Source organism: Bos indicus x Bos taurus, chromosome 9, assembly GCF_003369695.1.
Source record: "Bos indicus x Bos taurus breed Angus x Brahman F1 hybrid chromosome 9, Bos_hybrid_MaternalHap_v2.0, whole genome shotgun sequence".
Taxonomy (NCBI): Eukaryota; Metazoa; Chordata; class Mammalia; order Artiodactyla; family Bovidae; genus Bos; species Bos indicus x Bos taurus.
The window spans coordinates 94,910,494-94,924,636 of record NC_040084.1 but is presented as its reverse complement, the minus strand read 5'-3'; the positions used below and the strand labels follow the sequence as shown (position 1 = coordinate 94,924,636).

Below are 14,143 nucleotides of genomic sequence, written 5' to 3'. Positions count from 1 at the left end.
CTCCCCAGCGGCAGCCGGGTCGACGGTTCAGCCCCTCGCGTCTTACACCGAGCAAGGATGCCCGCGAGTTCCTGTGAGTCCTCTGCCCTTTCCAGTCGGATCATGTGGCCCAGTTCTGGAACTCTTTTCCTTGCTCTTGCTCACACCCACCCTCAGTGCCCAGTGGTCAGGCGCTGGTGGCTTTTCTCTCCTTGCCAATGATGCCCCATCCCAGTTCCACTCCGTCAAGACACACTCAGCAGGTCCAGGGGCTTCTGACCTCTGACCTCCACCCCCTTCTAGAATACAGATCCCCTGTAAAACAACACACCAGCCCCTGGGGAGACGCCCCTGCCCTCCCAGACCAGGCTGGAAGACCTGAGATCCTGGCAGGCACCCAGAGAAGGTCTGTGCCCACTCTGTGCCCAGGGTGGGAAGGAGTGCCAACAGGGGAGGACCAGGCTGCTCTCACCTCGACCTCTGCCCTAGCCTGGAGGAGCCAGCTCAGGGAAATAAAGAAACATTTTAAAAGAGGGTAGCAGCTGAAATAAAACGACTAAATCCCACAGCCTCTCCAAACTCACATAAGAGAAGCTCTGCCCGACACTAGAAGTCTATAGCCCCGAGCGTGTGACAGCTGCCGCCCTCCACGCGGGTACTCACCGGACTTCACCCTGAGCTCCCCCAGGCAGCCGTAAGCATCGATGAGCTTCCCATACTGGCCTTTAATGACCTCCTTTTCTTCCGGGGCTGCGGGAGAAACACAGCACAGAGCATCAGCCAAACCTCCTGGTGGAGTTCATCCACTGCAGCTTCGGATGCGGCTCCCACCCACTCGGCAAAGAAAACGCAGAGTCAGTAGCTCGGCCCCAAGTCATCTGTGTGGAGGCTTGTGGATCGGAAGATCGCTGAGCTCCAGGGACTGAGACCTTCCCACCTGCTGTCTGAAAGCTCCGGCAGCGTCCCAGGGAGGGCTGCAGAGGCGGAGGGGAGTCCCCGGCCGGTGGAGGTGCTGGGTTTGAGGCGGGAGCAGGTGTCTCAGGCCGGCCCCATCCCTCGGTACTGCAGCCCACATGCTCAGAAACAGCACTGAGTCATCGCTCCCCGATGGGGAGGACCTTCCTTCCTAGGTATTGTCCACCAGAGGCCGCGTCGTGCAAGTGCCCAACCGCCCCCTGGGGACCTGCTAACACACAAGGGCCGAGCAGGAGGCCTGGGTGAGCCTGGTGCTCCACGTCCGGGGCCAGTGAATCCCAAGGCAGGCTGATAAGCAGAGGTCCCCGGGGTCTTCAGAGTTACTAGAAACACCCAGGACTACACCCAGCCTATGAGAAGCAGAAAAAGAAAACCTGGCAGAGGGAAAGACCAGGAAAAGGAAGGAGCCCTTAACCTTGACAGTAATACCACAGACACCACTGGAGGTGCCACTGGCTCTTACAGGGGCCAGGCCTTTGTGCCCTTTTCTCAGAAGAACATTTCTAAATGCATAGAACAAAACACAAACACGGATGAATCCTTAAATAAGGACCCCGCAAACTCTCACTTTTCACTTTCATGCATTGGCGAAGGAAAATGGCAACCCACTCCAGTGTTCTTGCCTGGAAAATCCCAGGGACGGTGGAGCCTGGTGGGCTGCCGTCTATGGGGTCGCGCAGAGTCGGACACGACTGAAGCGACTTAGCAGCAGCAGCAGCAAATACCATTAGGGCGACTTCCTATGGAAGCAAAAACTCAGCCTCAACTGAATTCATCTAATACAAGGGCTCTCCATCTGGGGAGACAGAGGAAAAAGCCTGGCAGACACCACAGCTTCACAGATAGGTTTTGGGGGGCTCTGTATCTCTAAAAAGTGAAAGTGAAAGTCACTCAGTCGTGTCTGACTCTTTGTGACCCCATGGATTGTATACAGTCCATGGAATTCTCCAGGCCAGAATACTGGAGTGGGTAGCCTATCCCTTCTCCAGCGGATCTTCCCAACCCAGGAATCAAACCCAGGTCTCCCGCGTTGTAGGCGGATTCTTTACCAACTGAGCTACCAGGAAAGCCCTATAATCTCTAAAATTGTATGCAAAATTTTTGATGTATATTTTTATGAGACTGGGATTGTAATTTTCATCAGAATCTTCAAGGAGCTCTAAGGTTAAGAACCAGTTTAATAAATGACATTTTCCTCCAAAATTCACATGACTTTTTCTAATTAGGGTTTTTTGCTGGGGGAGGAGGGAGCAGAGTAATCTAAAGGTAATTACCCAAAGCCGGGGCTTCCCTGGTGGCTCAGCAGCGAAGAATCCACCTGCCAATGCAGGAGACTTGGGTTCAATACCTGGGTTGGGAAGATCCACTGGAGAAGGGAATGGCTACCTACTCCAGTATTCTTGCCTGGAGAATCCCATGGACAGAGGAGCCTGGCAGGCTACAGTCCATGGGGTTGCAAAGCAGCCACTAAACAAGTGTATATAAGTCAGTCCCAACCTCCCAATTCACTGCACCCTCCCTCGTGTCCACATCCTATCCCTTCAAAACTAGCAATCGCATCCCTCCAATCCCTGCTTCCATCTTCACATCTCATCCTCTCTCCCTCTCCCGCCTCCTTCTTCCATCTGTTAAGGACCATTGTGAGTACACGGGTCCCCTGGATCATCCCCAACAATCTCCTATGCCAAGGCCCTTAGCTTAATCACAAGTGCAAGGCCCCTTCTGCCACACGTGGGAACTGTCACAGGAAGTGGGCATCAGGATGGGGGCACTGAGGGGCCCACAGATGGGCATGACCCACTTTCTGGAGCCCGCGGGTCTTTGCCCCCACAATGATGACAATGAGGAGGACGAGGCAGCCTTCCTGCCCACCCTGGTCTGCTCCCCGAAGAGATGAAGGCCTCCTCCATCCAGGTGATGACAAGTCCGCCGTTCAGGGACAAGCCTGGTGCCACGTGCCTACGGAGCCCTCCTGGAAGTGGCCTGCCCCCTACTCTAGGGCAGGTGAAGCCTGTGAAATCCCATCCCTGCAGGAGGAAGCGAATTGCCCCCTGCAGGCCTGTTCAGGGCCACACGTGGTGTCTCCTGGTCTAAAGAGAGAGAGGTAAACAGGCAGCTTCCAGTCCTCACTGCAGTGGACACGTTGATCAATGCAAGAGCATAATTCTGACTCACACACAAAAATCGTATTTCAACCCGCAAAGCTTTACAAAGCCTTAGCACAGAACCCTGAAGCCAGAGTATCATCTGGGTCTCACCCTGTTGACCCTAAAACGAGGAAGTCTTTGTGCCTTTATGTCCCTCTACAAACAGTCCTGACCAAACAAACAAAACCCTGGGAAACTGCCAGCCAAAGGAGCCTGGTCAGATCCACACTTCAGAGGTGGGAACGGGACAGCAGGAGAAGCTGTGGAAACAGACCCGACCCCCCGCCCCACTGGTCACAGAAGACAAGCACACACAGCCGGTCCCCCTGCGCTGGGAAAATTAAACAACACAAATTTTTAAAAGGCTTCTCATCTTATTTTAAAAACAAACAAGCACAGCACCAACAGGCCACCTTGTCCCATTCGAATCCTGTAAATGATCAACTCCTTAATATTGAATCAGCAGCATCATCCCTGGCTTTCACACAAGGCACCTCACGGACGGCCACAACCTGGCTACATGTGCCAGGCTTGGGAGAAGATGCTTTTCCTCCATCGCAAACAGACCAACTGTAAACAAACTGGGAGGCTTAAAACATCAAAACTTTCTCAGCTGTTGAGTCTGGAGGCTGGAAGTCTGGAAGGAAGGTGTCAGCCGGCCACCACCCTCTGAAGGCTCCAGGGAGGGTCCTCCCCTCCTCGTCCTGGCTGGTGGTGGCCATCAACCTGGACCTTCTTTGGCCTGCAGCTGTGTCCCTCCAACCCCTGCCTCTTTCATCACGTGGCCATCTTTTCCCTGTGTGGCTCTGGGTCTCTCTCCTCTTGCAAGGACACCCATCGCATCAGATTGGGGGCCCACCCTACTCCAGGATGACCGCATCTCAACCTAATTACACAAAGGACCCTATGTCCAAACATGGTCCCATTCTGAAGTATTGGAAGTTAGGACTTGCATGTATCTTTTGGGGAACACAGCTGAACCCATAAGATTCAGTAACCTTTTCCTTCCATGAGCCAGCCCTGTTAAAAGTCCAGACTCTCTGCAAAGCATCCCTCCTTTTCTCCAGGCCTTCCCCTCCAAGGCTCCTTCCCACCCCTGTGATGTGTAAGTGGGACACGTCCCAGCCTGGGAGACAGGGCCTCCTCACTGCGCCCCCAGGACCCCCAGAGGCCTGGCCTCCCAGGCAACCTGTTGCAAAACCACCCGACACCACCGCTTGCCCCAGATAACCGTATTTCCTCACTTTGTGTCAAAGGAAGAAAAAATCCATTTTGCTCTTAAAAGGGAGTTCACAAACCAAAAGCCTCAGGCAGGTAATGAAGGAACGAAGCTGCAGGAAGGTGACCCAAGGATATACGCACCTTCTAATGGGGACACATGGTCCGTTTCTGCCCACTGCCCCCAGGAGGTCAGACCAGCCTGGGTACCAGCGAGTTTCTAGTTTTTTGAGAGAAATAGGGCACTTCTGATTTCTCAGTCTTGGCAACCAACCCAGGTTTATTTTAAGCTCTGTGTGGGCTGCACACACCTCTGCAGACTGTATTTGGTCTGCCCATTGGCAACTTCTGTCCTTCCTTACTTAATGTCTCAAAAATAGAATTTTCCCGTCTTCCATGCTTTTGTTTGTTGCATTTCCGGAGGGTTAGTCCATGTGAGAATGTTTTTGCTTCCCCATACTCACCGCCCCTCGAACCCCGACCATCGGCTACAACTTTCTAGGAAAGTTTGTCCTCATCCACCTCTTGCCCTGGGATTCAGCCATTCGTTCCAGTGAGTGTGTATGTGAGGGCCGGCTAAGCACAGGGACCCAGCAGGGACCTGAACAGACCCAAACCCATCTACCCCAGGGGCAGCCGAGGCAGGCGCGGGGCCTTGGCAAAGAAGGGACATGTGTCATGAATGGATGAGTGAAGACAGTGGAAGCCAACCCGCTGAGGGTAGGAGGCAGGAGCAGCGGCCCCGACAAGGCTGTCACAAAGGTAGTGGAGTGGCAGCGCCTACTCGGGGCCAGGAACCACACAAGCTTCCTGCCAAGGGGGACAGACGCGATCAGCAGCACAATGCAGACAGCGACGTGAGCCAAGAAGAAAAAGCGAACAAGGAAGAGGGGTAGGAAGCGGGGGAATGAGGACTCTCACATGGTGCAGTTTGGCAAGGTCTCACTGCAGGGGCAATCTGTGAAAGCAGATGAAGGAAAAGAGGGAGATGGCTGAGTGGAGGGCCGGGGAGCACTGTGGGCCCAGAAGAGCATGTGCAAAGGTCCTGGGGCTGCAGCATTCCTGGAATATGCAGGATCAGTGAGGTCAGCGAGTCTGACAGAGGGGATGGAGCCAGGGACACGCTGTGAAGCACTGTCTTGGTCATAACAAGACTTGGGGTTTCGTGCTGAGCCAGAGGGAGGCACTGAGGGGTTTGGGGGATCACTATGGCTGCTCGGTTGAAAACAAATCCAGGAGGGGCAAGAGGAAGGCAAGGAGACCAGTTAGGAGGCGCTACAATGATCCTGCAGAGAGGATGCTTGGAGTGGGGTGGGGTGGGGGGGCAGCTGGAGGTGCTGGGAACACGCACATACCACACACACGCACTCACTTTATTATTATTGAAACTTCCAAAGAAAAGCAGAGTAGTGTAATAACTTTATGTGCCCACCAGCTCTGACTGGTATCTATTCACACTCAAGCTTACTTCATTCGTATCTCCCATCTGAGAGGGTAACAGGCAGGAAGGCCAGGGGTCTCCAAACGGAGAAAACAGGCTGCAAGTGTCTCTCAAAGTTCTGTGTTGCTATGACGACACCTGGTTCCACCTGAATTTCACATTTCTCAAACCTTGAGCTACCCAATGCGTTTTTCTTATGGAAATGTTTTTCTTAAATTATGTTAATGAAACTATGTATTTGCTTGGGAATTTGCCTTTCTTCAAAATGGTTCCACCTAAGACTAACTTTTTTTCTTTTCTCAAACCTTGCGCTGATAATAGCTCAACAAACCAGTATTCATATCAATTGTTTTATGGCTGGGGGATGACAGACCTCCAGCCATCCTATCTGAAAAATGCATATTGTGGGAGAGGGGCCTGGTGAAACTCCCTCAGCCTTGACGTGTCTCTCTTATCTGATTAATAGCTTTCTAACAGACACAAAGCAGCTTGCTAAAACTAGCAAGGGGGGCACTCTCCATCCCCCTTCTGATGTCTGTGTCAGAAGCTTTCTCTGTCCCCTTTCCACTTTAATACAACTCTGCTACACAAAAGCTCTTGAGTGATCAAGCCTGGTCCCTGGTCCCAAAGCTAAACCTTCTTCAGAGATCATGAATCTGACATTATTCACCGTAAGCTACCACATCCCATCTCAGACACCTCACATCAGTCTCATTGTGTGGGCTCAGACAATAAGCAACAATCAGTGTCAGGAGTTTAAAAACAAACAAAAAAAACCCATCCTAACCCCACTAAATCAGAAACTCTGGCCTTGAGACCCAGAAATCTGTTTTCATGAGTCTTCCACTTGAGAACCACTGTCCAAGATTATATTCCAATTCCAGACTTCATATTGTTCTATCTATAAATATTTCAGTAAGAATCTCTAACAGATGAGGCTTCCTTTTAAAAATACACCACAATACCATGATCATATCTTTAAAAATGTAACCATAATTCCTTAACGTCATCAAATACCTGCATATACGTCAAAGGCAAATGCAAAAGGCTTTATGGACGGACCGGACGTGGGACATGAGCGAAGGACAGGTTTCAAGGATAATGCTGAACAGCCGACAGGATGGTGTGACCATCACCCCTGGCGTCCATGGAGACTGATCGGCCATCTGTCATGGAGTCAGACCGGCCCCGGTAAAGACTTTGAGGATGCAGTTGTGCCAGCTGCAGTCACACAGGCATATCGGCTGAAGATACAAACTGGACACCCCTGGCCAACAGAAGCTTCTTAAAATCACAGACTCAGGGAGATCGCCTTCAGAGGGCGTGGAGGGGGACAGGGCGCTTAAAGGTCTGGGAAACAGAGGAGAAGCCAGAAAGATACAAGGAAAAGGTGCAGTGCTTGGTGTCAGGAGCCAGGGGAGAGTGTGTCAAGGAGGCGAGACGGTCAGCGAGGAGGTCCCACGCTGCCGAGTCCCATCCCAGCAGGACTGAGCGCTCATCCTTCGAGTTACACACAGAGGTGAGCCAGGGGAAAAGCAGCTTCCGTAAAGATGAGGGGCAGAATCCTGAATGGGGAGGACGAGGCAAAAATAGAGGCTGGGAGTAGGAGCAGTTCCTTGAGGAATTCATCTGTGTGTGTGTGCACGTGTGTGTGTGTAGAAATGGGGGGCTGGGAGCAGAAAGTGGGGTCTAAAGGTTTCCCTAAGAAGAGGAGTTAACACGAGTTTGCACGCTGGCAGAACTGATCCACGGGAGGTAAAGGCTGCTGGAGGGGAGAGAAAGGGCCCACTGAGAGCGCCCGGACGCGGTCATGACCCTGACTCGTGAGTGGGGGGCCACATGAACAAAGAGTCCGTCCAAGGCGACAAGAGAGCGTAAGGACTGGGGCAGAGGCGGTGGGGCTTCAGGGGCGGTGGGGCTGCCGGGGCGCAGGCCGCGGGTGGAAACGCTCTCCTGGTGCCTCTGGCTTTCTCTGTGAATTGAGAAGCAAGGCGTCTGCTCAAAGCCCCGCGGAGGCGGAGGCGGAGGCTGGAAGGAGCTTCAGCGAGAAGGGCCTTAGGGGGAGGCGGGAGGGTGAGCCGACATAGGAACTTACCTGGAGGCCCCGCTTGGGCCTGGGGACCCCAAAGAGGGGTCCACTGCCAGCGTGACGGTGGGTCCGCTCCAGAGACGTCCCGCCACATGGAGGCAGGTCCAGGCGAGGACAGGAGGACCTGCTCAGCGGTTCCCCAGGGGAGTAGGGCCCGCAAGTGAGGGGCAGGGGTGGAGGGGGAGGGATGCAGAGCGAAGCGGGGTAAGGGGGTGGGGAAGGCATTGGAAAAGGAGGCAGGTTCACCTCCTGTCCTGCTGGTGGGAATGTAAGTTGGTGCAGCCACTATGGAGAACAGAATGGAGGTTCCTTAAAAAGCTAAAAAGAGAGTTGCCATAGAATCCAGCAGTCTCACTCCTGGGCATATATCCAGACAGAACTGTAATTCAAAAAGATACATGCACTCCTGTGTCACAGCTGCATTGTTCACAATAGCCAAGATGTGGAAACAGCCTAATGTCCAGCAAGAGATGAATGGATAAACATTCTGGATAAATGAAAATATATATTCGTTCATCATTCATTTCTTCGGTCGCTAAGTTATGTTTGACTCTTGTGACTCCATGGACTGTATGTAGCCCGCCAGGCTCCTCTGTCCATAGAATTTTCCAAGCAAGAATACCAGACTGGGTTGCCATTCCCTTCTCCAGGGGATCTTCCTGACTCAGGGATCAAACCTGCGTCTCCTGCTTTGGCAGGAGGATTCTTTACCACTGAGCCATCAGGTAAAGAATGATGGCTTTACCTGATACACATACATACACACATACACAAATAGAATACTACTCAGCCATAAATAAGAAGGAAACAATGCCATTTTCAGCAACACGGATGGATCTAGATTATCATACAAAGTGAAGTAAGTCAGAAAGAGAAAGACGAATGCCATATGTACGATAGCACTCATATCGGCAACCTAAAATGTGATACCTGGGCTTCCCTGATGGTCCAGTGGTTAAGAATATGTCTTGAAATGCAGGGGACACTGGTTTGACCCCCACTCCGGGAAGATCTCACATGCTGTGGGGCAACAAAACCCATGCACTACTGAAGCTCGCGCTGCCCGAGCCCATACTCTGCAACAGAAGAAGCCACCGCAGTGAAAGCCTGTGCTGCAGCTAGAGGGTAGGCCCCACATGCCGCAACTAGAAAAAGCCGGCGCTCACCCTGTGTTGCTCAGTCACTCAGCCATGTTTGACTCTTTGCAACCCCGTGGACTGCAGCATGCCAGGCTTCCCTGACCTTCACTATCTCCCAGAGTTTGCTCAAACTCATGCCCATTGAATTGGTGATGCCACCTAACCATCTCATCCTCAACTGCCCCCTTCTCCTGCCCTCAATCTTTCCCAGTATCAGGGTCTTTTCCAGTGAGTCGGCTCTTTGTATCAAGAGGCCAGAGTGTTGGAGCTTCAACTTCAGCATCAGTCTTTCCAGTGAATATTCAAGGTTGATTTCCTTTAGGATTGACTAGTTTGATCCCCTTGCTGTCACAAGGGACTCTCCAGAGTCTTCTCCAACACCACAGTTTGAAAGCATCAGTTTTTCGGTGCTTAGCCTTCTTTAGGCTCCAACTCCCACATCTGTACATGACTATGGGAAAAACCACAGCTTTGACTATACAGACCTTTGTCAGCAAAGTGATGTCTCTGCTTTATAATATGCTGTCTAGGTTTGTCATAGTTTTTCTTCCAAGGAGCAAGTGTCTTGGAATTTCATGGCTACACTCACTGTCCACAGTGATTCTGGAGCCCAAGAAAATAAAGTCTGCCACTGTTTCCATTTTTTTTCCTGTCTATTTACCGTGAAGTGATTGGTTCAGATGCCATGACCTAGTTTTTCGCATGTTGAGTTTTAAGGCAGTTTTTTTCACTCTCCTCTTTCTTCTTCATCAAGAGGCTCTTTCGTTCCTCTTTGCTTTCTGTCATTAGGGTGGTATCATCTGCATATCTGAGGTTATTGATATTTCTCCTGGCAATCTTGATTATGGCTTGTGCTTCAGCCAGCTCAACATTTCACATGATGTGCTATGCGTAGAAGTTAAATAAGCAGGGTGACAATATACAGCCGTGACGTACTCCTTTCCCAATTTTGAACCAGTCCATTGTTCCATGTCCAGTTCCAACTGTTGCTTCTTTTTTTTTTTTTTTTATGGTGATTAAAAGTTTAATGGGCACTATTAGTTTTCTTCATTGATCTACCATGCTATCAATATTCACGGTAATTATAAAGCAGGCACATAGATAACAAAATCCAGTCGATAGATCCAAGGACACCAATTTCACCTTTCATTTGATGGAAGAACATAGACTACAGTGCTTTAAATTGCTCTTCTTATTTTCATTAAAGGACATCAGTTCAGTTCAGTTGCTTAGTCCTGCCCAACTCTTTGTGACCCCATGGACTGCAACTTGCCAGGCTTTTCTGTCCATCACCAACTCCTGGAGCTTGCTCAAGCTCATGTCCATCAAGTTGGTGATGCCATCCAACCATCTCATCCTCTGTAAGACCCTTCTCCTCCTGCCTTCAATCTTTTCTTTCTCAGTTTCAGGGTCTTTTCCAATGAGTCAGTTCTTCATAACAGGTGGCTCTAAAATATTAGAGCTTCAGCTTCAGCATCAGTCCTTCTAGTGAATATTCAGTATTGATTTCCTCTAGGATTGACTGGTTTGATCCCCTTCCAGTCCAAGAGACTTTCAGGAGTCTTCTCCAACACCACAGTTCAAAAGCATCAATTCTTCAATGCTCAGCCTTCTTTATGGTCCACCAACTGTTGCTTCTTGACCTGCATACAGTTTTCTCAGGAGGCAGGTGAGGTGGTCTGGTATTCCCATCTCTTCTAAGAACTTTCCACAGTTTGTTGTGATCCACAGAGTCAAAAGCTTTAGTGTAATCAATGAAGCAGAAGTAGATGTTTTTCTGGAATTCCCTTGATTTTTGTATGACCCAGCAGATGTTAGCAATTTGATCTCTGGTTCCTCTGCCTTTTCTAAATCTAGCTTTAACATCTGGAAGTTCTCGGTTCACGTACTGTTGAAGCCTAGCCTGAAGGATTTTGAGCATTACCTTGCTAGCATGTGAAATGAGCTTAATTGTGCAGTAGTTTGAACATTCTTTTGCATTGCCTTTCTATGAGATAGGAATGAAAACTGACCTTTTCCAGTTCTGTGGCCACTGCTAAGTTTTCCAAATTTGCTGACATATTGAGTGCAGCACTTTTAACAGCATCATCTTTTATTATTTTAAATAACTCAGCTGGAATTCCATCCCCTCCACTAGCTTTGTTTGTAGTGATGCTTTCTAAGATCTTTTTTGTATAGTTCTATGTATTTATTCTTGCCACTTCTTCTTAATATCTTCTGCTTCTGTTAGGTCCGTACCGTTTCTGTCCTTTATTGTGCCCATCTTTGCATGAAATGTTCCCTTGGTATCTCCAATTTTCTTGAAGAGATTTCTAGTCTTTCCCATTCTATTGTTTTCCTCATTTCTTTGCATTGTTCAGTTAAGAAGGTCTTCTTATCTCTCCTTGCTGTTCTCTGGAACTCTACATTCAATTGGATATGTCTTTCCCTTTCTCCCATGCTTTTTGCTTCTCTTCTTTCCTCAGCTATTTGTAAGGCCTCCTCAGATAACCACTTTATCTTCTTGCATTTCTTTTTTGGGGGATGGTTTTGGTCACTGCCTCCTATACAATGTTATGAACCTCTGTCCATAGTTCTTCAGGCACTCTACCAGATCTAATCCCTTAAATCTATTTGTCACTTCCACTGTATAATCATAAGGATTCGATTTAGGTCATACCTGAATAGTCTAGTAGTTTTCCCTATTTTCTTCAATTTAAGCCTGAATTTTGCAATAAGGAGTCCATGATCTGAGCCACAGGCAGCTCCATGTCTTTGCTGACTGTATTAAGGTTTTCCATCTTTGGCTGCAAAGAATATAATCAATCTGATTTCAGTATTGACCATCTGGTGATGTCTGTGGGTGGAGTTGTCTCTTGTGTTCTTGGAAGAGGATGTTTGCTATGACCAGTGTGTTCTCTTGGCAAAACTCTGTCAGCCTTTGCCCTGATTCATTTTGTACTCCAAGGCCAAACTTGCCTGTTACTCCAGGTATCTCTTGACTTCCTACTTTTACATTCCAGTCCCCTATGATGAAAAGGACATCTTTTTTTGGTGTTAGTTCTAAAAGAAGTTGTAGGTCTTCATAGAATTGTACAGCTTCAGCTTCTTCAGCATTAGTGGTTGGGGCATAGACTTGGATTAGTGTGATGTTGAATGGTTTGCCTTGGAAACAAACTGAGATCATTTTGGCATTTTTTAGATTGCTCCCAAGTACTGCATTTTGGACTCTTGTTGACCATGAGGGCTAGTCCATTTCTTCTAAGGGATTCTTGCCCACAGTAGTAGATATAATGGTCATCTGAATTACATTCGCCTATTCCCATCCATTTTAGTTCACTGATTCCTAAAATGTTGATGTTCACTCTTGCTATCTCCTGCTTGAACACATCCAATTTACCTTGATTCATGGACCTAACATTCCAGCTGGATCATGGAAAAAGCAAGAGACTTCCAGAAAAACATCTATTTCTGCTTTATTGATTATGCCAAAGCCTTTGACTGTGTGGATCACAATAAACTGTGGAAAATTCTTCAAGAGATGGGAATACCAGACCACCTGACCTGCCTCTTGAGAAATCTGTATGCAGGTCAGGAAGCAACAGTTAGAACTGGACATGGAACAACAGACTGGTTCCAAATAGGAAAAGGAGTTCGTCAAGGCTGTATATTGTCACCCTGCTTATTTAACTTATATGCAGAGTACATCATGAGAAACGCTGGGCTGGAAGAAGCACAAGCTGGAATCAAGATTGCTGGGATAAATATCAATAACCTCAGATATGCAGATGACACCACCCTTATGGCAGAAAGTGAAGAGGAACTAAAAAGCCTCTTGATGAAAGTGAAAGTGGAGTGTGAAAAAGTTGGCTTAAAGCTCAACATTCAGAAAACAAAGATCATGGCATCCAGTCCCATCACTTCATGGGAAATAGATGGGGAAACAGTGTCAGACTTTATTTTTCTGGGCTCCAAAATTACTGCAGATGGTGACTGCAGCCATGAAATTAAAAGACACTTACTCCTTGGAAGGAAAGTTATGACCAACCTAGACAGCATATTCAAAAGCAGAGACATTACTTTGTCAACAAAGGTCCGTCTAGTCAAGGCTATGGTTTTTCCTGTGGTCATGTATAGATGTGAGAGTTGGACTGTGAAGAAGGCTGAGCACCGAAGAATTGATGCTTTTGAACTGTGGTGTTGGAGAAGACTCTTGAGAGTCCCTTGGACTGCAAGGAGATCCAACCAGTCCATTCTGAAGGAGATCAGCCCTGGGATTTCTTTGGCAGGAATGATGCTAAAGCTGAAACTCCAGTACTTTGGCCACCTCATGCAAAGAGTTGACTCATTAGAAAAGACTCTGATGCTGGGAGGGATTGGGAGCAAGAGGAGAAGGGGACAACAGAGGATGAGATGGCTGGATGGCATCACTGACTCGATGGACGTGAGTCTGAGTGAACTCCGGGAGTTGGTGATGGACAGGGAGGCCTGGCGTGCTTCGATTCATGGGGTCGCAAAGAGTCGGACACGACTGAGCAACTGAACTGAACTGAACTGAACATTCCAGGTTCCTATGCGGTACTGTTTTTTACAGCATCGGGCTTTACTTTCACTACCTGATACACCTACAGCTGAGCATCGTTTCTGCTCTGGCCCAGCCTCTCCACTCTTTCTCTGCTCTTCCCCAGTAGCATATTGGACACCTACTGACCTGGGGGGCTCATTTTCCGGGGTCATATCTTTTTGCCTTTTCGTATTGTTCATGGGGTTCTCGAGGCAAGAATACTGGAGTGGTTTGCTATTTCTTTCACCCAGTGTAGCCAAAAATAAACAAAATTTTTAAAATTTTTAAAATAAAATATGACACAAATGAAGTAATCTACAAAACAGACTTCAGACACAGAGAACAGACTTACGGTTGCCAAGAGGGAGACAGGATGGGAGAGGGGTGGATTCGGGATTCACAGATGCAAACTATTATACAGAGAATCAACAACAAGTTTCTACTATATATCACAGAGGGAGCTATATTTGATATCCTATGATAAACTATAATGGAAAAAATATATATATGTGAAAAAAAAATTTTAAAGGGGTGGCAGGTTCATGGGATCACAGTCTCACTGGGGTCAAAGTGGGTGAAATTGGAGAACTGAGGGATGAGCTGGAAAGACGA

General features: G+C 48.6%; 1 protein-coding gene across 4 annotated transcripts in view; it reads right to left on the bottom strand.

The window, feature by feature from the left end:
* Positions 1 to 14,143, bottom strand: part of SYNJ2 (synaptojanin 2) — a 111,822-nt gene that overhangs the window by 69,816 nt on the left and 27,863 nt on the right. For all 4 annotated transcript variants that reach the window (XM_027551936.1, XM_027551937.1, XM_027551935.1 and 1 more), the window contains exon 2: positions 643 to 729. In XM_027551936.1, the coding sequence (XP_027407737.1) occupies positions 643 to 729 (87 nt within the window). The remainder of the gene's footprint in view (positions 1 to 642; positions 730 to 14,143) is intronic.